The following is a 24,431-nucleotide window of genomic DNA, read 5'->3' on the forward strand; positions in this document are numbered from 1 at the left end:
AAATGAATAATGTGAGGTACAGACCAGTAGATCACAAAGCACATTTCTTTCAAAATGATAAGTAGTGTAAGATCCTAAGACATAGGAGCAGAATGGCCATTCAGTCCATCGAGTCTGCTCCACCATTCAATCATGGTGATTTATTTTTCTCTCAACTGCATTCTTCTGCTTTCTCTCCACAATATATATGTGTGTCCAATGACTTGGCCTCCACAGCCATTTCATTGTGGCTGATCTATTTTCCCTCTCAGCCCCAATCTGTCTTCTCCCCATATCCCTTCATACCCTGAGTAATCAAGAATCTATCAACTTCTGCCTTAAGTATACCCAGTGACTTTGCCTCCACAGCCTCCTGTGGCAATGAATTCCACAGACTCATCACTCTCCGGTTAAACAAATTCCTCCTCATCTCTGTTCTAAAGGAACATCCCTGTATTCCTAGGCTCCCTATACTGGAAACATTTTCTCCACATCCACTCTATCTATTTGGTAAATTTCAATGAGATTCTCCCCTCCCCCTAACCACCCACAATTCTTCTAAACTCCAGCGGGTACAGGTGCAATCAGCCAGTCTTCTGTCCATGCTGTTATCTTTTTTGTAATACTACGGGCTGTTATCTTGTTTAACAACCTCATGTGCATCATCTTGTCAAAGACTTTTTGAAAATCTAAATAAACAACATAACTGACTCTCCATTGTCTATCCTGCTTGTCATTTGCCTGGCAAGATTTCCCTTTGAGGAAACCATGTTGACTTCAACCTATTTATCGTATGCCTCCAAATGCTCCAAACCTCATTTTTAATAATGGACAGTAACATTTTGCCAACACTGAAATAAGGCTAAGTCACCTACAATTTCCTGTCTCGTTGCTTCCTCTCCCCCCGCCCCTACTTTTTAAAGAGTGGAGTGACAAGAGTAGTATGCTAGGGAAGAAAAAGGTGACTTGTAAATATGGCCCCGAAGCACTCCATATCTGAAATATAACTTGCTTCATCTCTGGTTTTCTTTAATTGATTGATTGAGATTAATCCCTTTTCTTAGGTAATGTCATTTTATTGGGTAATTTCACTTCAAGGTCAGTAAATATAATGAATAATTAGTTCAATACTTAAGAAGGGAAAGATGTTTGTTTGTTTTATACACGTTGTCTGTAATTCATTCATTAACCTTTCGAGAATGAATATTTCCCATGTATAACTAGCTTTCAGCTGATCTATTTGCATTTTTTCCACTTTGATTTATTCTCCAGTCATTTTTTGATCCTTGTAATTTCATTCTTAATTTAGCTTCTTCTCCATTCCTAATTAAATTAGTTTCCTTCCACGTTTTATTCATTGCGTCTTTTCTACATACTTTACTTCCATTGTTTAAAGAATTAGAAGATTGGGCACATTGTTTGTGAGGTTCTGGATATAATATTGACTTCCACAAAGTACATAGTAAGTGTAGTGCAATCTCAATGGCGAGCATAGCAGAAAAGTCAATAATCTTATTTGAGTTAAGATCTGCCAGGATATGATTCTGTGACTTAATGGATCTATTGTCTTGAAGTGCGACTTAAACTCCTGCCCTTGGCGTATCTTAATGAAGAAAGAGTATTTGTTTACAGACTCTTTATACATTGCCTGTCATCAATTTAGTGTGATATAGTTATTACAGGCTCTTTGCATATTTGTGTGGGTGATTTAAGCAAAAAAAATTATATTCACTTTTTCATCTTGCATGTAATTTTGCTGAGTGTCAGTGCTTCACTTCATTACCTCTCCACCAACCCCGTCACTTTGAGACAACAGAGTCATGGAGAAGTACAACACAGAAACAGGCCCTTTGGCCCATCTAGAAAACACGGAAGTATTATTCTGTCCAGTTCAATTGCCCTGTACCTGGACCATCGCCCTTTACACCCCTCCATCCATGTACTGATTCAAATTTCGCTGAAAAGTTGAAATCAAACCTGCATCCATCACTTCCACTGTCAGCTTGTTCCACACTCTCACCATCTTTTGAGTGAAGACATGCCCCCTCATATTCCTCTTAAACATTTCACTCCTCACCCTTAACCCCTGACCACTAGTTGTAATCTCAGCCAGCTTCAGAGGAAAAAGCTTGCTTGTATTTACCCTATTTATGCTTCTCAAAATTTTGTATCCCTCTATGAAATCCCTTGGGTGGGCTTCAGTCATTGCCAGCCCACAGTGCAAAATTTAAATAGAGAGTGGGGCCTTTCAGGACATTTTAGTGGGCTTCTATCATTGCGAGCAATCACTTGTTTTGGTGAGGCAGCCCAATCTTATGGAGCAGGGATTCCTAAACTGGGGGTCAAGGACCCCTGGGTTAATGGTAGGGGCCCGTGGCATAAAACAGGTCTGGAACACCTGGTATAGAGTGCTTTAAGACGGTTAGCAATAAGGTTGATGAATGGAAATCGTTGAACATTGCCTACATTGATTTTAGTAAGGCTTTGGACAAAGTCCTGCATAGAGACAGGTCTAGAGAGTTAAATTGCTTGCTATTCAGGATTAAGTAGTAGATTGGATTCAATGGTGGCTTAGCAGCTGAAGCGAGACATTGGAAATAGATGACTGTCCTTCTCTGATTGGAGCTCTGTAACTAGTGGTGTGCCACAGGGATTCTGCTGCCTTCATTGTTGTTATTAATGATTTAGAAAATGTGGTTAATTGGATGAGTAAATTTGCAGACGGCACCAAGATTGGAGGTGTAGTCAGTGAGGAGGGCTATCAAAGCTTGCAAAATGATCTGGGAAAAAGGGCTGAAAAATGGCAGATGGAACTTAATGCTGACAAGTGTGAGATGTTGCACTTTGGGAGGATGAACCAGGGTAAGATTTACACAGAAAATGGTAGGGCACTCAGATGTGCAGTAGAACAAAGCAACCGAGGAAGATAGAATGATAATTCCTTGAAAGTGGCAACACAGGTGAATTGGGTCATTACAAGAGCTTTTGTCATATTGGTCTTCTTAATCAGGACATTGAGTACAAAACTTGGGATGCTGTGTTGTAGTCGTATGAGATGTTGGTGAGGTCATCAATGGAGTATTGCGTTCAGTTCTGGTCATCTATCTGCAGAAAAGATATCAATAAGCGTAAAAGAGTGCAGAGAAAATGTATTCACATGCTGCCAGGACCTTTGATTTACAGGGGAAGTTTGAATAGGTTAGGGCTTGATTATCTGGAGTGCAGGAACATGAGGGGAGATCTTATAGAGATATTAAAAATTATGAAGGGTATAGATAGGCTGAAGGCATGCAGGCCTCTTCTCTTCAGTATGGGTGAGACTAGAACTAGAGGTCATAGGTTTAGGATGAAAAGTGAAATATTTAAGGGGAAATCAGAGGGGTATCTTCTTCAGTCAGAAGCTGGTATGGGTGTGGAATGAGCTGGCAATGGAAGTGGTGGATACAGGTTTAGTTGTAACAATTCAGAGGAGTTTGGATAGGCACAAAGAAAAGTGAGGCATGGAAAGCTCTGGTCCAAGTTCAGGCTGAAAACCAGGCCATGTGGACTAGATGGGCTGGAAAGCCTGATTCTGTGTTGTCGTGCTCTTTAATTCTCTTTGTGAGTACAGCTATTAAGGATGGAGAATTGAAAGATTTCCATCCACCTGACTGACATCCTAAGGGGTGATACAACAAGGTACAGGTCTTTGTGGAGAGTAGGACACATCAATAAAATGATTACAAACCAATTGAGATGCTTTCTTTTATTAGATGAAGTATAAAATATATGTGCAAGGATAATGCTAGAAATGTATACAACATTGGTTAAGTCTCTATGTGAATATTGCATCTAGTTCTGGAGGTCACATATGAACAACCCATGTGAAAGGGCCAAATGCACTATGACTATACTTGCTGGTGATACAGAGATTAGTGGTTAGCAAATTGTTTAGAAGACACAAAAAGCCTGTGAAGACACTTAGTTAGGCTGAGTGAGTGGGCAAGAGTTGACAGTTGGAATACCATACAGGAAAATGAGACATTTTGGAAGAAAGAATGAAAAAGCCATTTATTGTTTAAATGGATTAGGAACACAAAAATGCTGCAGTACAAAGAAATTTAGAAATCTAGGTTTATGAACCATAAAATATTAGCATGCTGTTATAGCTACAACTAATGCAAAAATATAGTGTCTGCTGTTCCCTCTTCTTGTAACTTTGCTCAAATGATAGTACATTTACTTTTATATTTGCTATTTTTCATTCCACTGGGCTATATCACACACATCAACTTGAGCATCTTTAGCTGCAAGCCATTCACCTCATAGACTGGTTGACTTTTAGCCTCCTTAATTTCTCGAGGACTTTCTCTACTCTAGTATCAAATACTTTCAGTTTCCTGTATTTTCCTTACTGATATTGATTTACCTTAATTTTATCATTTTATTAGTCCCTAATTGCCAAATATTTCCACAGTTTTTTGTACCTTTCATATTAAATTCAGACTGCTGTGAAGTATTAGTTTAATACAATGACTCATTATCATTTTCATTGCTTCTGCCTCTGCCCAAGGTTTATCTTTGCTATTCTTTATATCTCGGTGCGTGAAAGTGTGAGCTCTTGAAGTTTTTAATATACTCATTCATTTATTCTAATTTCTTTTCTTCTGTTGTTTTAATCAATATTTTTGCCCTCATAGAAACAATAATGAACTTGCAACTAGTGGATAGGCTGTTGCTGTTCTGCACACGTTTAGCTATCCCCTTTCAGAAGGATGACACCATGAAGATTTGCCAAAATATTAAAGAGATTGAAATTTTATTGTTTTGAATCTGGTTTTAGAGACTGTGGCCTTTTCAAGGAGCTATTATTGATATAGGAGCAATTAAGTCCTTTTAATGGCAAGTGGTGAAAAATTATCTCTACAAATACACATATTGATAAAGGGTCATAGACTCAGTATCATCATTAGAATAATGGAGATCAATAATTTTTCATGCAGTGGATTACTAGAATGTGGGATGCTTTACTGTGTGACCAATTTAGCATGGCCTATATTACAATGATTAAGAAAATACATCATTATTTCTAGAGAACATTAGGAAAGGTCATGTAAGAGTGATTCAATATACACCTCCAGTTGGAGACAAGCATTGATGTGGACTATGAACTTAAGATGAAATTCTGAATTTTAAGATGTGCCCACAATGACCGATTCAAAAAGTATCACCCACTTATAACTATGCCCATTATCTGAAAGTCTTAAACAATTGTGAGTTTTTTTCTTTCTTTCATTCAACTAGATTTGTTAAAAACTTAAATGTGTATTTTTCCCTCAAAGTTTTACATTTAAACATATAAACCTTTCCATATCCCTCCTCAGTTAGGACGGATTTATAGCAGGAACCAAATACTTTATTACTATAAATGCATTAAAAACTAATTGCATCACAAGGCTAATTATGCCAATATATACATAATTTGTCATATACAATACTAAAAACCCAAGTACTGGCTTTTTCGAACTTGTTAATAGTCTATAAGGAAAAGGGAGAGAGAGCAGAGAGGAAGATTTAAACCCCTCCCATTACCTCACATTGACACTAATATTTCTCCCATTAGGTCATTAAAGGGAAAAAATGCCACCTTTCCTGATGACATGGGAGCCAATAACATAGATATACGGAAAAACAACCAAGTAGCTTCTGAGAGCCATCTGTACCTCGATGATACAAGGACAAGATCTTATCAAGGTATGGTTGAGCTACTTTCTTTAGCTACCCATCCTACAAAAAAAAAGAACCATTCCATGAAACATACATTTCCTCAAACAGGATTTCCACAAATACTTAGCTGAGCAGTTGCATTTTAGTCAAACTTTTCATGAGCTTTATAATTGTAAGCTAGCTTTGGATTATTAGAGATATTGAAGTCTTAACTCCCATGTGATTCATTACATTCAGAAGAAAATTCTAAAGTGCCAAACATCTTCCTACTTCATGGCCCAAAACAGGCTTTACATTAATTGTCTGTCATAATAAAAAGATTTGAAAAGTTATCCCTTTTGTAAATTTACAATTAAAACCTATTATGACATGAAAGCATTTTTTCTTTCATGAGAGATAGCTCATTTCGATCCATTAGTGTAGCACAATTGCTAATCATAATGAGATAAGGTTATTTACATTTTCAGCTACCTCCTGGACAGAATTTACTAATCATCTTCATCTATTACTGCACTTGGACTATTTTTTGCCTACAATATAAAACCAATTTAACTATTGCATATCATTTAACTTTCCCTTGGCTTCTTATGAGGTTAATGATGCACAATAAATCTGACTTTTGTCAATAATTTTCTTTGGGTAATGCAGCTGCTTATTGGATTATGATTCTTTTTCTCAATGGAAGAGTAAACTACTGCAAAACAGATGGTAGGGATTAAATATATTTTATGCAGATTGTCAAAATTGTGGGAAAGCAGGTTCCACAAAAACACTGGTGGGAACATTTTTGTTCCTATCTGCAGAAAACAAACTGGGCTAGGGAAATGGAAGTAGAATGTCAAAATTTGTGAATGAGACTTAATTTGTTAATTGGTTGGGATGCCCATTACACCACTGACATTTAGGGCAGCAATGAAGATCCTCCATCTCTTGTGGTGTTCAGGGCTTCCTTCATCATGTAAGTAGCTTCTTTTTGATTTTCACTACTGGCAGTCGTGCAAGTCCTGAGTAGAGACCCAGAATTATGCCACACTCAGATGTAGAAGGGTTCTTCATTGCTGTTTCTGTAACAATGTTGTTTTACCAGTCAGGGTTGTTATCCATGAGCTGAACCCCTAAACCTGGAGGACCAGTGGACCTCTTAATCCACCTCTACCCTTTGATCTGTTTGGCATGGGTGACCCTACCAAGAGCCAAAGCATAAATCGCTGACTCCGGCCAACATAGTTCTCCGGGTCTTTGAGGCACAAGCCTCCAAGTCATGAGAAGGTTGTGGTCCTCCTGGAGAGAGACCTAACTGGAGGAGGTTAAAATTACAAGCCAACCACCAGGGTTTGTTTACAGAAGATAGAATTGAAAACAATTGCAATTGGTTTATTGTTGTCACATTTACCAAGATAAAAGTGAAAAGCTTGTCACGCATGTTGTTCATACAGATCAGATCATCGCACAGTACATTGAGGTAGAACAGGGGTTCCCAACCTGGGGTTCACAGACCCCTCTGCTCAATGGTGTTGGTCCATGAAATAAATAAGGTTGAGAGTCCCAGAGGTGGAACAAGGTCATGGAGAGGGGGGATGAGAGAATGTCCAGAGTGCATAAGGTCTTTGATTGCATTGGCTGCTTTACGGATGCTGTGAGAAGTATAGACAGAGTCCATAGTGGGGAGGATAGTTTCTGTGATTTGCTGAATTGTGTACACAACTCTCTACAGTTTCTTGTGGTTATGTGCAGAGCCATGATGCATCCAGATAGAATGTTTTCTGAGGTGCGTTGTTGAAAATTGGTAAGGGTCTCATGAACATGCCAAATTTCTTTCGCCACCCAAGAAAATAGAGTGTTAGTGATCTTTCTTTGTTATGACTTCTACGTGTTTGGACCAAGACAGGCTATTGGTGATGTCCACTCCTCAGAACTTAAACACTTGACCTGCCCAACCTCAACACCGTTGATGTAGACTGGAATGTGTGAAGTCAATTATCAGTTCTTTTGTTTTGCTGACATTGAGGGAAATGTTGTCACCATGTTAGCAAGCTCTCTATCCTCTTCCTGTACTCCAACTCATCTTTATTTGCAATGTGGCTCCCTATAGTGGTATAATCTACAAACTTGTAGATAGATTTAGAGTAGAATCTGAGCATGCAATCATGAGTGTATATATGGAGTAGAGCAGGGGCTGAGGACATAACCTGGTGGAGCACCAATGTTTAGAATAATCATGGTGGAGGTGTTGCTGCCTAATCTTTAAGATCAATTCTCAAAGATACAGGAACCAATGCAGCGTATCTGGGACAGGAGTGATATGCTCCTTCATCATGGTTTTAGTTATATGGTGTTCTAAATGAGTTGACGTTTGTCAATAGATTACTTTGTAAGGCCAAAAGTGCTTTGCAATGATATGGTCTGTTTGATATAAAGATGTGAACTAGCTTTTCAGCATCATTATGTGATAGAAACGGATGTACCTTTGCAATATTTCTTAAGGGTAGAAATGCTGCTGTAGTCACTTCTTTATGTGGGTTTCAAATTCAAATCTGAATCAAAGATAGCACCCAGGCTTATTGCTTCTGATTTTAGAAGGGGAGCTAAGTTCCCAAATTTATCAATAAGTTTATCTCTTTTGGCTTTGGCACCAACCAAAAGTACTTCAGTTTTATCTACATTTAGTTTTAGGAAATTATTGCTCATCCATTTGTTTATTGCTGCCAAATCAAAAGTCAGAGAAGATATGAGTCCAGATCACTGTATGGCAAGCATCTCCACCAACTCTACTCAAATTTACAAAGGGTAGGAAAGGAACTAATCCTGTGATTGAATGTGAGGGTTTTAATAAATACTGATAAACTGGATTTTCATAATTCCAAATATCTTATCTTTACTTGAGCTGAGATATTACAATAATGTAATAGGTGACACTATAACATCTAATATTGCCTCTCTCTAAATTATGAGCTTAACCATGTATAGTCCTAAGTGTCCTGCTGGAAAATCTATCAATAGGTAGGTGATAGGTAATTTCTGGTGCCTAACTGGCAGGATACTTGGTAGTGTGGAGGAGCAGAGTGATCTGGGGGTACATGTCCGCAGATCCCTGAAAGTTGCCTCACAGGTAGATAGGATAGTTAAGAAAGCTTATGGGGTGTTAGCTTTCATAAGTCGAGGGATAGAGTTTAAGAGTCGCGATGTAATGATGCAGCTCTATAAAACTCTGGTTAGGCCACACTTGGAGTACTGTGTCCAGTTCTGGTCGCCTCACTATAGGAAGGATGTGGATGCATTGGAAAGGGTACAGAGGAGATTTACCAGGATGCTGCCTGGTTTAGAGAGTATGGATTATGATCAGAGATTAAGGGAGCTAGGGCTTTACTCTTTGGAGAGAAGGAGGATGAGAGGAGACATGATAGAGGTGTATAAGATATTAAGAGGAATAGATAGAGTGGATAGCCAGTGCCTCTTCCCCAGCGCACAACTGCTCAATATAAGAGGACATGACTTTAAGGTAGGAAGTGGGAAGTTCAAGGGGGATATTAGAGGAAGGTTTTTTACTCAGAGAGTGGTTGGTGCGTGGAATGCACTGCCTGAGCCAGTGGTGGAGGCAGATACACTAGTGAAGTTTAAGAGACTACTAGACAGGTACATGGAGGAATTTGTGGGGAATTATATGGGAGGCAGGGTTTGAGGGTCGGCACAACATTGTGGACCGAAGGGCCTATAATATGCTGTACTATTCAATGTTCTATGTTCTAACTGGATCATCCCTTTCTGATTGAAGTCCTTTTTAGTTGAGAGCTAGTTCTTTAAGACCAAGTTTTGGCTTGGAGCCAGCCTATCTCTGCTGGCCTTCATCAGCTGTTTTTACACATTGTAATGGAAGTTCATGCCCTCATCCATACCACAGCTCATCACACCACCTGCCCTCCACTCTGCAAGACTTCAGTCAAACTGTTGTGATGTCCACCTGTCCGTCTTGCATTTTATCAAATGACCTTGTAATTGCAGATCTAAAATTTTAATTGAGTTGCATTTAATAGGATAAGTACTTTTGGTTACTCTATATTCTAACACAGAATTGATTTAATTTATTGCCTTTCTGCATCTTGCATCTCTTTCTAAGCAGTTTGACTGCCTCGAAATGGTGAAATGAGTTCTGTGTACAGTGGCAACTATGAACTGAAAAAAATAGTTAGTTTCCACAGTACAACTGTTATCCCAGAGTTCATGTATGTTTAAAAAATTTGTCCATATTCTTTCATGAATTCTTTCTACTCTAGTGACTACATTTATCATCTCAACCTCAGCATTGTGCACATCATCAGACATTCTGCATCACTGAACTCTCAGTACTTTATCCTTCTTTTGTGTTGTCTGCTCTCTGTATTCCTCTGTCTGAGGGGGTCTAGATCTGGTTTTCCCTCCTTTTCTTGTGTGTTTCATTGCTTTAAGCCTTTAAGATATCTGCAGTACGTTCTTATCCCTATTGAGAACACATCTGTCCCCATTTTCTGTGCCCAATCAAACTGAATTATGATCCCAGAGTTACTATTAAATGCTACCAAAGCCACACAAGCAATTACCAACCATTATATAAAAAAAACCCTGTAAATCGCAAGGGTAGTAATGTTGGGTCAGTCAGCTGTGGCACCAGACAGAGCTTGTGTCTGTTTTTAACGTGCAATTCTCAGGGAATGATTAATACAGAGGTGTTCACTGGAAAGTCAATGCCCAGTCTGTCAGTAGGGGTGTTAAATCAACGTCGCTGGAGTGTGATTCCACAACATGATCTGCCCCTTTCTCAAATTCTGTCTTGGAGTACTGTGATTCACGTTACTAATAGCATCTTGTACAACATTAATTACCAGCCTAAACAGGTGCAGCAGGAATACTAATTATTATTGCTAAGTTTCCTGGGCAACCTTTTAAAAGGAAGGTACCCTTACACAAAACTAAAAGCAGATTTTGGAGAACTGTATCTTGTGCTACTTCAACAATTCAAGTTACTTATTTTTGTGATGAAGCAACAATTGCTGTCTGTTAATATTCTAGCCTTTTTTAGCTTTGTACCATTCAAATGAGAGATTAAACTGAGGGTTGTCAGTCATAGGTCAGATAAACAACATAAAAAATATTTTATGGTTAAAAAATGTAAAAGAAATAGCTATCACCAGATTAAAATGTTCACTTATATCATTGGTTGTTGTGGGACCAATTTAAATTCAAGTAAATGATTAGGATTTCCATCAATGATTGGCTATAGTATAGGTGATCGGAAATGCTATGGTAAGCATTAGAGATGCTTCTGCTTTTTTCATAAATGCTCTCACTCATCTTACCTATTACACTCACTTTCATTCTTTTTATTGTGTTTGGCCATGCCTGAAATTTTCTGTATTTGCATGCAGACTGCAAAATAATCCAGTAAAGAGAACTAATAAAAGTCCAAACAATCCATCTTAGAACCTCTAACTAATCAATGGCTCAGCCAACTTCTTGAAAAGAGAATCTAATCAAGGACAGGATGCTGCACTTAGTTTTATCTTTTTGATCTATATCCAGGTGCTATTGATTACTCCACTGCTGATAATAAAGTAGGGAACATCTATTCTTTTAATAGTTTCATTAGAACTAATAAGAAGCTTGTCACCACATGTCGAGCCTTTAGATAAATGATTTAATGAACTTACTATTATCCTCAGCATTATCAATACTCACTTGAAATATACACTAGTCAGCTCATCGGGAGCCAAGCTGCACTATTTTGCTTTGAGGCAGTAACTCCTTGCAGTCTGGAATTGTGAGTAGGAAGGAGGCTTTAATGGGGCTTCGGCAAGATGAGTGAATAGGTTAAAGGATGGAAGATGCATTACTAATGTAGAGAACTGTGAGGTTATCCACTTTGGTACAAAAAAACAGGAAAGAATGTTTATTTTAATGGTCAGCAAATGGATTTTGTTAATGTTCAAAAGGATTTGGGCATCTTCTTGCACAAGTCACCACAAACCAATGTGCAGGTGCAGTAAATATTTAGGAATGGGGAATACTTTGTCCTTTATTGAAAGAAGAATTATCCTATACACATAAGGATATATAGCCTTGGAGAAACTATACCTGAATAATAGTGTGCAGTTTGCTCTCCTCAACTCTGAAGAATATAATTGTTATTGATAGAGTGGAGTGGAGTTTACCTGGTTCCAGGGATTTCAAGTTTGCCATAATGAAAATGGATTGAGTAGACCTTGAGTAGAAGAATGAGAGAAAATCTCTGCAAAACTTAAAAAGTTGTTGGAGGTCTCTATGTGGCAGTGAAGGAAGATGCTTACCCTGACTTAAGGATCTAGGGGGTAGGTCATATATGCCTGAGATGAAATTTCTTTCATGCAGAGGGTGGCAAATCTTCTAAATTCTAGTTAAGCTGTGGAAATTTAGTCATTGAGTACATTCTGAAATGAGGAGATTAGAGACTTGCCATGATTTGGGAAAAGGTAGATGGCTTCCTTCTGCTCTTGATAGGGATATGGTGAAAGCTAAAGTATTGGCAGAAATGGATATTTCTTGGCATTGTATATGGAAAATATCTCTCAGTGGGAAGGTCAAATTCATCTATTTATTTGCAGTTTGCTTCCCTGTTGGAACCTGAAACCCACTGGAAGGTGAATTTAAGATATTGTTCATCAATAATACATCCGTGAAGAAATCAAACAGGCTATTCTGAAGTAACTCCTTTCTCACACAGAGCTGTGAGAATGTGGAACCTACTTTCAGTCTGCATTGAACTAAAAGCATTATTTTGAATCTAACTTTAAAAAAATTGTCACTAAATGTAATAATTGCTTCCAAGATCCAAATCTAATAACTATTCTTAATTTCTCTTTGATACATGATTGTGAACAAAGTTGAATCGATGATGAAGATATTTCTATAGTACTATTTTATCTCATATTCCATAAATTTCACACAGTAACAATTCAAAAATCATAATATATTTCCAGGTTAGGAATGTGACTCAGAGGGAAACCCACAACTGTTGTCTCTGCCCCTATAGGTAGCAGATATGTTATCAGGGTAGACAGCAACCATGAGTGAGTAAAGGGATTGAATGTTCCATGTTCTGGAGGCAGTGACAATCCTGACTGTTGCTTTGCTTTGCTTGTCATTGAATTTCTTGAGTGTGGCTGGAGCAACATTCAACAAAAGGAATGGAAAATATTCTATTAGACTTCTGATTCGTGCCATCCAGATACTGAGAAAGTTGCAAATCATAAACATGAGATGCTGGAAATCTAAAGCAATGCACAAAAAATGCTGGAAAAGCACGCCACCTGAAGAAGGGTCTCAGCCCGAAACATCAACCATCGATTCATCTCCATAGATGCTGCCTGAACTGCTGAGTTCCTCCAGCATTTTATGTGTGTTGCTTAATAAGAGCTGGGCCACTTAGAACAGCTGTGATTCTGAATATGTCCAGCCCTGAACAGGCTCATAACTCAGAGTATTTATGTGGCTGGTCCAGTGAGCTTTCAAATGATTTCCAGAATGTTCATGGTGATGGCTTTGATGTTGGTAATGTTGCTCAATGTAAAGGGAAGATGATTTCTCCCTACAATTGAAGATAGAGTTAGTTCAATTGAATGGATTTTTTTATGTGTAGTTAATTCCAGGGAATAACCAGTTTCAAATTGTTATTCAAAGGACCAAAACATCCTGGAATAAAAATGACTGTTGCTCTGTTTGGCCATAAAATCTTCCCTCTTCCAGCATTTCCTTCTCAACTTCCCTTTGTTGTGAAAACTCTCTCATTCAAATCATCATTTAATGTGTATGATCCAGCTTAGGTTTTTTTTTCTTAAACCATTTCTTTCCAGCCATGTTCTTTTGCTCGAAAGCAGCGGCCCATTGATTCCATTGAGTGAAAAATAGTTTATGAAAAGATGTTGATACGTCTAATTTCAAAAATGCCAACTAGTTATAAGCATTGCAGCAGTGGTCATGGGCAGCTCTCCTGTGCATTTAACTCTCTCACAGCTCCAGCAAAAAGGAAGCCAAAGTCAGCACAAAAGCAAAAGATATGGCATATAATATAGCAAAAATTAGTGGAAAGTTAGAGGATTTGGAAGCTTTTAAAAGCCAACAGAAGGCAATTAAGATAACCATAAGGAGAGAACAGATGAAATATGAAGGTCATCTAGCCAACAATATAAAAGAGAATTCCAAAAGATTTTTTCAGATATATAAAAAGTAAGGCAGAGCTGAGAGTTGATATTGGAATGCTGGAAAGGTAGTAATGGGGGGTAAAGAAATGATAGTTGAACTTAATTATTTTGCCTCAGTTTTCAATGTGAAAGGCACTAGCATATGCCATAAATTCAAGGGTGTCAGGGCAGATTTGAGTATTGTTGCTGTTACTAAAGAGAAGGTGCTTGGGAGGTTAAAAAGCCTGAAACCTGATAAGTCACCTGCACCAGATGGACTACACCTCAGGCTTCTGAAAGAATTAGCGGAAGAGATTGTGGAGAAATTAAGAATCACAAGATTCTGGAATGCTTCCTGAGCACTGGAAAATTGCAAATGCCTTTCTACTCTTTAAGAAAGAAGAGAGGCAAAAGAAAAGAAATATCAGCCAGTTAAACTGACTTAAGTGGCTGGAAATATGTTGGAGTCTATTATTAAGCATGAGGTTTCCGAGGACTTTGATGCACATGATAAAATAAGCATGGTTAAGTGGCTGGAAATATGTTGGAGTCTATTATTAAGCATGAGGTTTCCGAGGACTTTGATGCACATGATAAAATAAGCATGGTTTCCTTAAGGGCGAATCAGACCTGACAAATCTGTTGTAATTCTTTGAGCAAATAGCAGACAGGATTGCCAAAGCAGTCAGTGGACATTGTTTACTCAGATTTTCAGAAGTCCTTTGACAAGGTGCCATAGATGATGCTGCTTAACAAGCTAAGATCCCATAATGTTACAGGAGATGTACTAGCATGGATAGAAAATTGGCGGACTGACAGGAGGCAAACAGTTGGAATGAAGATGTCCATTTCTAGTTGGCTGGCAGTGATTAGTGGTGTTCCACAGAGGTCAGTCTTTTCACTTTATATGGCAAAGAGTTGGATGAAGAAATTGACAGCTTTGTGGCCAAATTTGTGGATGATATGAAGATAGGTGGAGAGGCAGGCAGTGTCGAGGAAGCAGGGAGGCTGCAGAAGGGCCCAGACAGATTGGGAGAATGGACAAAGAAGTGACAGATGGAATATAATGTAGGGAAGTGTATGGTCATGTATTTTGGCAGGGGAATAAAAGAATGTTTTCGAAATCAGAGGTGCAAAGCAACTTGGGAGTCTTCATGCAGGATTCCCTGAAGGTTAACTTGCAGGTTAACTTCAGCCAGTGGTAAAGAAGGTTAATGCCATGTTAGCATTCATTTCAAGAAGACTAGAATACAGAAGCAAGGATGTAATACTTAGGGTTTGTAAGTGTAACCCTCAGGTTCGGCTGGCAGCATTAGTCAAGGGAAGACGGTCTCTGGCCTCGCCAAACATGTGGAATCTGAGGTGCAAAACCTCTTGTTTGTGTGGATGCTGTGTGATCGGTTCCGCCGTTGCAAATCAGTGCCACGAAATAACAGACAGTACACCATATGCAATTAAACGATTTAGCTTTATAATTCTTAAATTAACTAAAGGATTAGTAAAGAAAACAAAAAGAAAAGGGCCCATTTTAATGAAACAGTCTAATGCGCACATATTGGAGCTCACAGTTTCCCATCTGTTGGCCCTCCATCGATTTCCCCAAGCTTCGTCGACTCCCAGCATCACTCCAAGTCCACTATATCCTGCGGCTATGACCTCTCCTTTCAGGTGTCTTTTCTCTTCATCTCTCACCGAAATGAAGACTGAGATCACCTCGTTCTGAGACACACAACAAGAAAAAACATTCCCTTCATTGGACAGCGTACATTCCAAATCCCCCATTATCTCTAGCCATGACCCAAACACTGCTGCTACAGAAAAAAACATTACATTAGCAGTGAAACCTTTCCCAGAGCGTTACATAAGGTATCGGTCAGATCACACTTGGAATATTGTGAGTAGTATTGGGCCCCTTCTCTAAGAAAGGGGAGGGTCCAGAGGAGGTTCACTAGAATGATCCCAGGAATGAAAGGTTTAACATATGAGGAGTGTTTGATGGCTCTGGAACTGTACTCTCTGGAGTTTAGAAGAATGAGAGGGGATATCATCGAAACCTACCAAATTTTGAAAGACCCTGTCCTGACGAAGGGTCTCGGCCTAAAACGTCAACTGTACCTCTTCCTATAGATGCTGTTTGGCTTGCTGCGTTCCACCAGCATTTTGTGTGTGTTGCTTGAATCTCCAGCATCTGCAGATTTCCTCATGTTCGAAATTTTGAAGGGTCTGGTTGGAGTGGATGTGGGGAGGATGTATCCTATAGTGGGGGAGTCTAGGACCAGAGGGCACAACCTTAAAATAGAGAGATGTTCACTTACAGCAGAGATAAGGAAAATTTTCTTTAGTCAGAGAGTGTTGAATGTGTGAAATTCATTGCCACAGACAGCTGTGTAGGCCAAGTCATTGGGTAAATTTAAGGCTGAGGCTGATAAGTTCTTGATTAATTGGTTGTCAAAAGTGACGGAGAGAAGACAGGAGAATGGACTTAAGGGGGATAATGGATTAACGATGATGGAATGGCAGAGCAGCTTCAATGGGCCGAATGGCCTAACTTACAGGACAATGTCTCTAATTGAGAGCATGGGACTTCATTTTATTTACTGCTGTGATAATAGTACTTAATGATTTCTACAGCCTATCACTTAGGTTTTTTTTTGTGACAAGATGTTGTTTTTGAATTACACTTACCTACTACACATTTTGTTACTGGGTTTAGGGCAGCGATAAATGTAGACTTATACACAACCAAGCAACCTGCAGCAACCAATATCTGTTGTGTGAAAACATCTTCCAAATGAGGCAATGAAACAGTCCAGGTTCCTTGAACATTTGAAGAGAATACACTGACAAAAGCAAACAAGAACGGGATTTAGGAGGGGTGATTGATAAGTTTGTGGCCTAAGGTAGAAGGAGTCAATTTTAGAAAACCTAGCACATTTATTTTTCCTACATTTACACAGTTAGTCCAGCGGTCGTGGAGCATACGGATCCCTTCTTTGTAGAAGTCGGCGTCTTGGACCTCCAGAAGTAGTCCACAGCAGGGGTGATTGATAAGTTTGTGGCCTAAAGTAGAAGATGAGGAGAAACCTCAAACTTTCTGCATTTTCACTCAAAGAGTTGAACTGCACATGCATGTAACGAGAGCTGTATAACTCATCTCCTTCTGCCTTAGGCCACAAACTTATCAATCACCCCTGCTGTGGACCACCTGGAGGTCCAAGACCCTCTCGTCACATGCCTGTGCAGTTCAACTCTTTGAGTGAAAATGCAGAAAGTCTTTAGTTAATAACTCATCTTCTACCCAAGGCCATGAACTTATCAATCACCCCTGCTGCGGACCACTTCTACAAAGAAGGAATCCGTGTGCTCCGCGACCACTGGACTAAGTGTGTACATGTAGGAGGGGACTATGTTGAAAAATAAATGTGCTAGGTTTTCTAAAATTGACTCCGTCTACCTTAGGCCACAAACTTATCAGTCACCCCCCCACCCCCCACACCATATTTTCAATCACTTCATAAAATCTTTTAGAAAACTTCAAAACGTGCTCGCTGGCACTTCACAACAAAACAGTGATGGCTTGTGTGCATCATACAACATTTCCTTGCTCATTGCTAAATCTGGAAAGCCCCATACAACTGGTGAAGAGCTGAATCTGTCAGCATTATTGGAGATTCTGAGCATGGTGTTGCATAGCCTCAAGATTTGGGGGAGTAGATTTAGGATGGAGATGAGGAGGAACTGCTTTTCTCAGAGAGTGGTAAATCTGGGGAATTCGCTGACCAATAAAAGTGGAGGCTACTTCAATAAATATAATAAAAACACAAGAAATAGGAGCAGGAGTAGGCCATCTGGACCGTTGAGCCTGCTCCACCATTCAATGCGATCATGGTTGATCTGGCATGGACTCATCTCCACCTACCTGCCTTTTTTAATTCCCCTACTGTGCAAAAATCTATCCAACCGTGTTTTAGATATGTTTACTGAGATACCCTCCACTGCTTCTTTGGGCAGAGAATTCCACAGATTCACCACTCTCTGGGACCATGGTGCTGGAGGGTCATTGTTTTGTTTTTACTGCGTACTGTCCCAGCAGTTATGGTTGAAATGGAAATAAAAGCAACTTGACTTGACTTGAAGTAGTTCTTCCTCATGTCTGTCCTAAATCTACTCCCCCGAATCTTGAGGCTATGTCCTGTAGTTCTAGTCTCACTCAGCAGGGGAAACAACTTTCGTGCCTCTAGCTTATATTGCTCTCATAATTTTACATGTCCCTATAAGATCTCCTCTCATTCTTCTGAATTGCAGTGAGGACAGTCCCAGACAACGCAATCTCTCCTCATAGTCTAACCTCCTCATCTCTGAAATCAACCTGGTGAACCTCCTCTACATCGCCTCCAAAGCCAGTATATTCTTCTTCAAGTAAGGAGACTAGGACTGCATGCAGTACTCCAGGTGCAGTCTCACCAGTACCGTGTACAGTTGCAGCATAACCTCCCTGCTTTTAACTATATTTAAGACAAGGTTGGATAGATTTTTGCATAGTAGGGGAATTAAAGGTTATGGAGAAAAGGTAGGTAGGTGGAGATGAGTCCATGGCCAGATCAGTCATGATCTTATTGAATAGCAAAGCAAGCTCGACGGGCCAGTTGGCCTACTCCCGCTCCTATTTCTTATGTTCTTATGTCCCTATAACTCACCAGAAAAAATAATTCAAGCAATTCTGCTCAGCGACAACACTGTTTAAAGCTGAATAGATGAAATGTCTCAGAATGTGGAAGAAACTTTGTGCAGCATATTAGGATAGCAGTAGTGAATGACAATAGTGTGTGGACCAGATCCAGAAATAACACGACAATTTCTTCGGACCAGATTTTCCATGATATGACAAATACACAGGTATCCCATTGCTTTTCAACAACTATAACCACTTCAAGCAAAGTCTAAGAAAATGATGGGTTAGCAAGAGATGAGGTGATTACATGATCATTGTAATTATTATGAGACACTGAGGAATCAAATGCTTACTTTGGAATCCACTGGTCTAAATGAACTAATGATTTCACAGTCTTCTGAAGGGCTTGCAGACTTAACCCTCAGGAATGCAGATATAGCAGCTTTAAGTGGATGAAAGTCCATTGTTATGGCTGGAAAAGAGGTTGGTGGGGTGGACCAAGCCACAATAAACTGCTGGGGTGTAAAACTTCCCCTACCTGGTATCTTGTTGGCAAATACACAGTCACTGGAGAACAAAAAGAGGACCTAACGGCAAGGTTACTGGCTTGGAGGGAAATGAGAGATTGCTACGTTCTCAGTTTCACTGAGACATGGCTTATGCAAGCCATGCCAGATACTGTGGTTCTCATCCCATCACATGGTTTGTTCTGGAGAATATTCAGGGAAGGCAAAAGGTAGTGGTTTGTACTTCATGGTAAACTCTCTGTGGTCCAGAAATGGTACTGGTTCACTGATATTTTTAACCCCTTGCTTCTCAGTCTGTGGTACCCACCTGCTTCAAGCTTGCTTCAATTATACTGGTACCCAAGAATAGTGTGGTAACCTGCCTCAGTTATTATCGTACAGTAGCACTCACATCCACTGAGATTGAGTGCATTGAGAGGTTGGTGATGAAACATATCAACTCCTGCCTATGGACTGACTTGGATCTGCTCCAATTTGCCTACCATCTTTGAGAGCAATTGCCATTTCATTGGCTCTTCACTCAGCCTTGTAACATCTGGGCAGTGAAGATGCATACATCAGGATGCTCCTCATTAACTTCAGCTCTGCATTCAACACTATCATCCCTCCAAAACTAATCACTAATCTCGAAGATGTAAGCCTCAATACATCCTTGTGCAACTGGATCCTCGATTTCCTCATCTACTGACCCCAGTCAGCACCACCTCCTCCACAATCACCATCCTCACAGGTGCACCTCCAGTCTCTGTGCTGAGCCCCTGCTCTGTTCACTTTATCCTGATGACTCTGAGGCTAAGTACAGCTCCAATGCCCTATTTAAGTTTGCTGGCGACACCACTGTTGAATCAAAGGTGGCAACAAATTAGCATATCATAAGGAGATTGAAAACCTGGCTGAATGGTGACACAACTTCTTGCTCAATGTCAATGTATCAGCGATCTCTATTTGCTTTGTGCATTTATTATGTTTATTATGGTAACTAGTCATATTAGTGGGCACATGATAATTAAGAGAAGGAAATAAGTTACGTATTCTTGCTTAAGTCATGGCAGTTTGCAGCTTGGGACTGGCAGAGGTCATGTCTTTGCTGACCACTTAATATCACTGAATAATGCTTAGCTTATATTTGGGTATGCTTTAAGTTTATCACTTCAGGATTGTATGTTTGCTAATTGCTAATAAAGAATGTGAATCTTTGGAACAATCATTTTATTGGAACTGAGGTTGCATCATGCAAGATTAGCAACCCCACAGTGATAGCAGGATAGCGGCATTTCTTCCATTTTGATTTTGGATTGGTAGTGCCGCCAACGAGCTGATTATTGACTACAGGAGGAGGAAACTGCAGATGCATGAGCCAGTCCTCACCATGAGATCAGAGGTGGAGAGGATCAGCAGTTTTAAATTCCTCCATGTTATCATTTCAAAGGATCTGTCCTTGGTTCAGCACATAAGTGCCATTACAAAGAAGGCTAGGTAGCACCTCTACTTTCTTAGAAGTTTGCCAAGATTTGACACGTTATCTGAAATACTAACGAACTGCAATAGATGTGTGGTGGAGAGTCTACTGACTGGTTGCATCATGGTCTGGTATGGAAACACCAATCCCTAGAACAGAAAAGTATACAAAAACAGTGAAGACAGCCCAGTCCATCACTACCACTGAGCACATCTAGAAGGAGTGCTGTCACAGGAAAACAGCATCCATCATCAAGGACCCCCATTATTGAGGCCATGCACTCTTCTCGCTGCTGCCATTAGGAAGGAGATACAGGAGCCTCAGGTCCAAACAGTTTCATTTATTTCAACAGGCAAACAGGCCTGTTTCAAACAGGCATCCCAAACAGTTTCTTTATTTTCACTCACACTGTTACATCGGTTTGTAGACAGCAGACTGCCCCAAAAGACCCGAAGGACAGTTTGGGGCACCCTAAAATAATGCTTGTGTTAGTGGGAGCAGGTGCAGGACACCCTACGCAGACAACACCAGGCGTGGGGAGGCATTATTCTTTTATGTTCCTCTGAGCATTTGGACACTGATCTATGGGTTTAACTGAAGCATTTGTTGTGGAATAAAAAAAAGATGGTAGGATGTTAGAATCTCTGTTTAAAATGTTCCAATTCTGCATCTGAAATAATTATTATGGTCTGGTCACATGATTATCCCCCCCCCCCCCCACCACCTCACCCCCAAACCAACAGTAGAATTTCCTGGTCCTTTTAGGCCAGGCAGAGTTAGATTTAAACCCTCAGTCTTGACTTTGCAAGGGAGGTGTTGGAGTTGATGGTTGGTGAATAGTTATATTGGAAAAATGTAAAGACAAAGTGTGTTATGGAGAAAGCCTCTATATATTTGTGACTTTTGTACATATATATTTGTTTTTCATTTGTGTAATTGTAAATATTTTCTTTTCTTCACAATTTTTCAGCTGCTTTTGCACTTTTACCTCCTGGTACTAAATAAAGCCCTTGGCACTAACGTGTTGTTGTGGCTTACTACCTGCGTTTTTCCAACTGCTGACCCTCGTCAGGCGCACTTACATGCACCTGATAGTCCAGGTGTAATATACCACCTTGGTGCTGATGGAATAATAGGACAGAATTTATTAAATGTATCCAGGAAATGTTCTGAAGCAATTTGTAGATAGCCTGAGATGAGATGGGGCTACACTGAATCTCCTCTCAGGAAATGGGTCAGGGTAAGTACTGTACATTGGAACATGTGATCGTAATTCTATGTTTCAAGATATTTAAGGGAAAAAATGCAACTGGTCCTCAGGTTGAAGTTGAACTTGTTATGAGAAACAACAGACAAGATTCCTGGCCCATGGTAAAGACTTGTGTATCTTCATTAACCACAGGTGAGGTACCAGAAGATAGCACAATGGCTAATTTGTACCATTATTTAAGAATTTAAGGGACCCCGTCCATGTGGATTTTAGAATTTAGCCAGGTCCTGTATGGTAGGTTGGCACATGGGATCCAGGGTGAGGTAGGAAATTGGCTTGGTGACAGGAGGCAGAGGATAGCAGTGGAGGATTGTTTTTTTCAGATTGAAGGCTTGTGACTAGCCTGTGCTGCAGGGATCAGTGCTGGGTCCTTTGTTGTTTGTCATACCGTTTGTATTAGTAATTTGTGTGAGAATGCCCATGGCATGATTAGTAAATTTACAGATTACACCAAAATCCGTGGAAAAGTTGACAACAAAGAAGGTTGTCAAAGATTGCAACAAGCTATAGATCAGCTGGGAAAGTGAGCAGAGCAAGGGAGAAGCAGATGGAACCAGTGTGGGACTTACATTGTGAATGGCAGGGCCCGTGTAGTGTATTTTAACAGACTGACCTTGGGATACATCTGGAAAATAGAAACATGGGTAGATATAACGATGAAGGAGTACGACATGCTTATTTCCATCTGCCAAGGCATTGGTTATATAATTTACTTTTGTACGTAACGTTGCTAAGGTAGCACTTAGATTATTGTTTGCAATTCTGGTCACCACATTACAGGGAGGACACGGTTAAACTACAGAGGACCCAGAAACGACTCTCAGAGATCTTGCCTGGATTGGAGGACTTAATTTATCAGAAGAGATTAGACGGGCTAGGTTTGTCTGGGCAAGGGAGACTGGAACATGACATAATATAGGTTCAGGCAGTCCTGAATGGCATAGACACGGTAGGCGGCAGTACCTGTTTCCCATGGTAGGGACAACTAGAACAGAACAGAGGCAGAGGTTTAACATGAGATGAAGGAAGTTGAAAGCAGATTCGAGAGGTAAATATTTCACACCATGTAGTTGGTATCTGGAAATGAGCTGTCAGAGGAGGTGGTGGAGGTAGGAGCAATAACAATATTTGAGAGGCTTCCAAATAGTTACTTGATTGAGCATGGCAAAGGGGGAAGCGGAATCATAAGAGATGGTACGGTAATCAGTATAGACACAGTGGCCCGAAGGGCCTGCTACAATGTTGTGCAACTTTATAATTCTGTGTTTCTAATATTTTATTTCTGCCTCACCCTCACAAAGATTTTCATTACGAGGAGAAGGGTGGGTGTACAGCTTGATCAAAACTTTTAAGAGAAAGCTTGTGTCTTTAACATAGTAAAATGTTCGAAAATCCTTCAATATCCTTGTAAAAATTAGCACACAATTAGAATCAGAATAATTTTAATTGCCAGTATGTAAAACATACTAGAATTAATTGTGGTTCAATGCCGAGCATAAAACGCAGGACAATATCTTAATTGACAACACAATTACAACCAACAATTTACAAGACAATAATTATGCAAAAATATTGATTCAAAGAACAAGATAGTCATTATAAAGGAAGCTGAAGACATAAGCTGGGCCTTTACTCTTTGGAGAGAAGGAGGATGAGAGGAGACATGATAGAGGTGTACAAGATATTAAGAGGAATAGATAGAGTGGATAGCCAGCACCTCTTCCCCAGGGCACCACTGCTCAATACAAGAGGACATGGCTTTAAGGTAAGGGGTGGGAAGTTCAAGGGGGATATTAGAGGAAGGTTTTTTACTCAGAGAATGGTTGGTGCGTTGAATGCACTGCCTGAGTCAGTGGTGGAGGCAGCTACACTAGTGAAGTTTAAGAGACTACTAGACAGGTATATGGAGGAATCTAAGGTGGGGGCTTATATGGGAGGTAGGGTTTGAGGGTGGGCACAACATTGTGGGCCAAAGGGCCTGTACTGTGCTGTACTATATTCTATGTTCTATGTTCTATAACTGAATGAGAATGTGGCAAAAATATAAGAGTTCTGCTCTCAATTCTTGGGAATACAATCAGATTAAAATGTTTCCCAAAGAACAGAGAGATCATAGTCATAGTCATAGTCATACTTTATTGATCCCGGGGGAAATTGGTTTTTGTTACAGTTGCAGCATAAATAATAAATAGTAATAGAACCATAAATAGTTAAATAGTAATATGTAAATTATGCCAGTAAGTTATGAAATAAATCCAGGACCAGCCTATTGGCTCAGGGTGTCTGACCCTCCAAGGGTGGAGTTGTAAAGTTTGAAGGCCACAGGCAGGAATGACTTCCTATGATGCTCTGTGCTGCATCTCGGTAGAATGAGTCTCTGGCTGAATGTACTCCTGTGCCCACCCAGTACATTATGTAGTGGATGGGAGACATTGACCAAGATGGCATGCAACTTAGACAGCATCCTCTTTTCAGACACCACCGTGAGAGAGTCCAGTTCCATCCCCACAACATCACTGGCCTTATGAATGAGTTTGTTGATTCTGTTGGTGTCTGCTACCCACAGCCTGCTGCCCCAGCACACAACAGCAAACATGATAGCACTGGCCACCACAGACTCGTAAAACATCCT

The 24,431-nt window shown here is 39.9% G+C and overlaps 1 protein-coding gene across 4 annotated transcripts in view; it reads left to right on the forward strand.

Moving 5' to 3' along the window:
- The window catches only part of kcnj3a (potassium inwardly rectifying channel subfamily J member 3a), a 201,386-nt gene that overhangs the window by 164,241 nt on the left and 12,714 nt on the right, over positions 1-24,431 (forward strand). Inside the window, exon 3 of one of the 4 annotated variants that reach the window (XM_063052272.1) lies at positions 5,582-5,699. The exons of the other annotated variants lie outside the window; for them this stretch is intronic. Coding sequence (XP_062908342.1) covers positions 5,582-5,589 — 8 coding nt within the window. The 3' untranslated portion in view covers positions 5,590-5,699. Of the gene's footprint in view, positions 1-5,581; positions 5,700-24,431 lie in introns of those variants that run through there. 4 annotated transcript variants of the gene reach the window in all.

This window comes from Mobula hypostoma, chromosome 6 (genome assembly GCF_963921235.1).
Source record: "Mobula hypostoma chromosome 6, sMobHyp1.1, whole genome shotgun sequence".
Lineage (NCBI taxonomy): Eukaryota > Metazoa > Chordata > Chondrichthyes > Myliobatiformes > Myliobatidae > Mobula > Mobula hypostoma.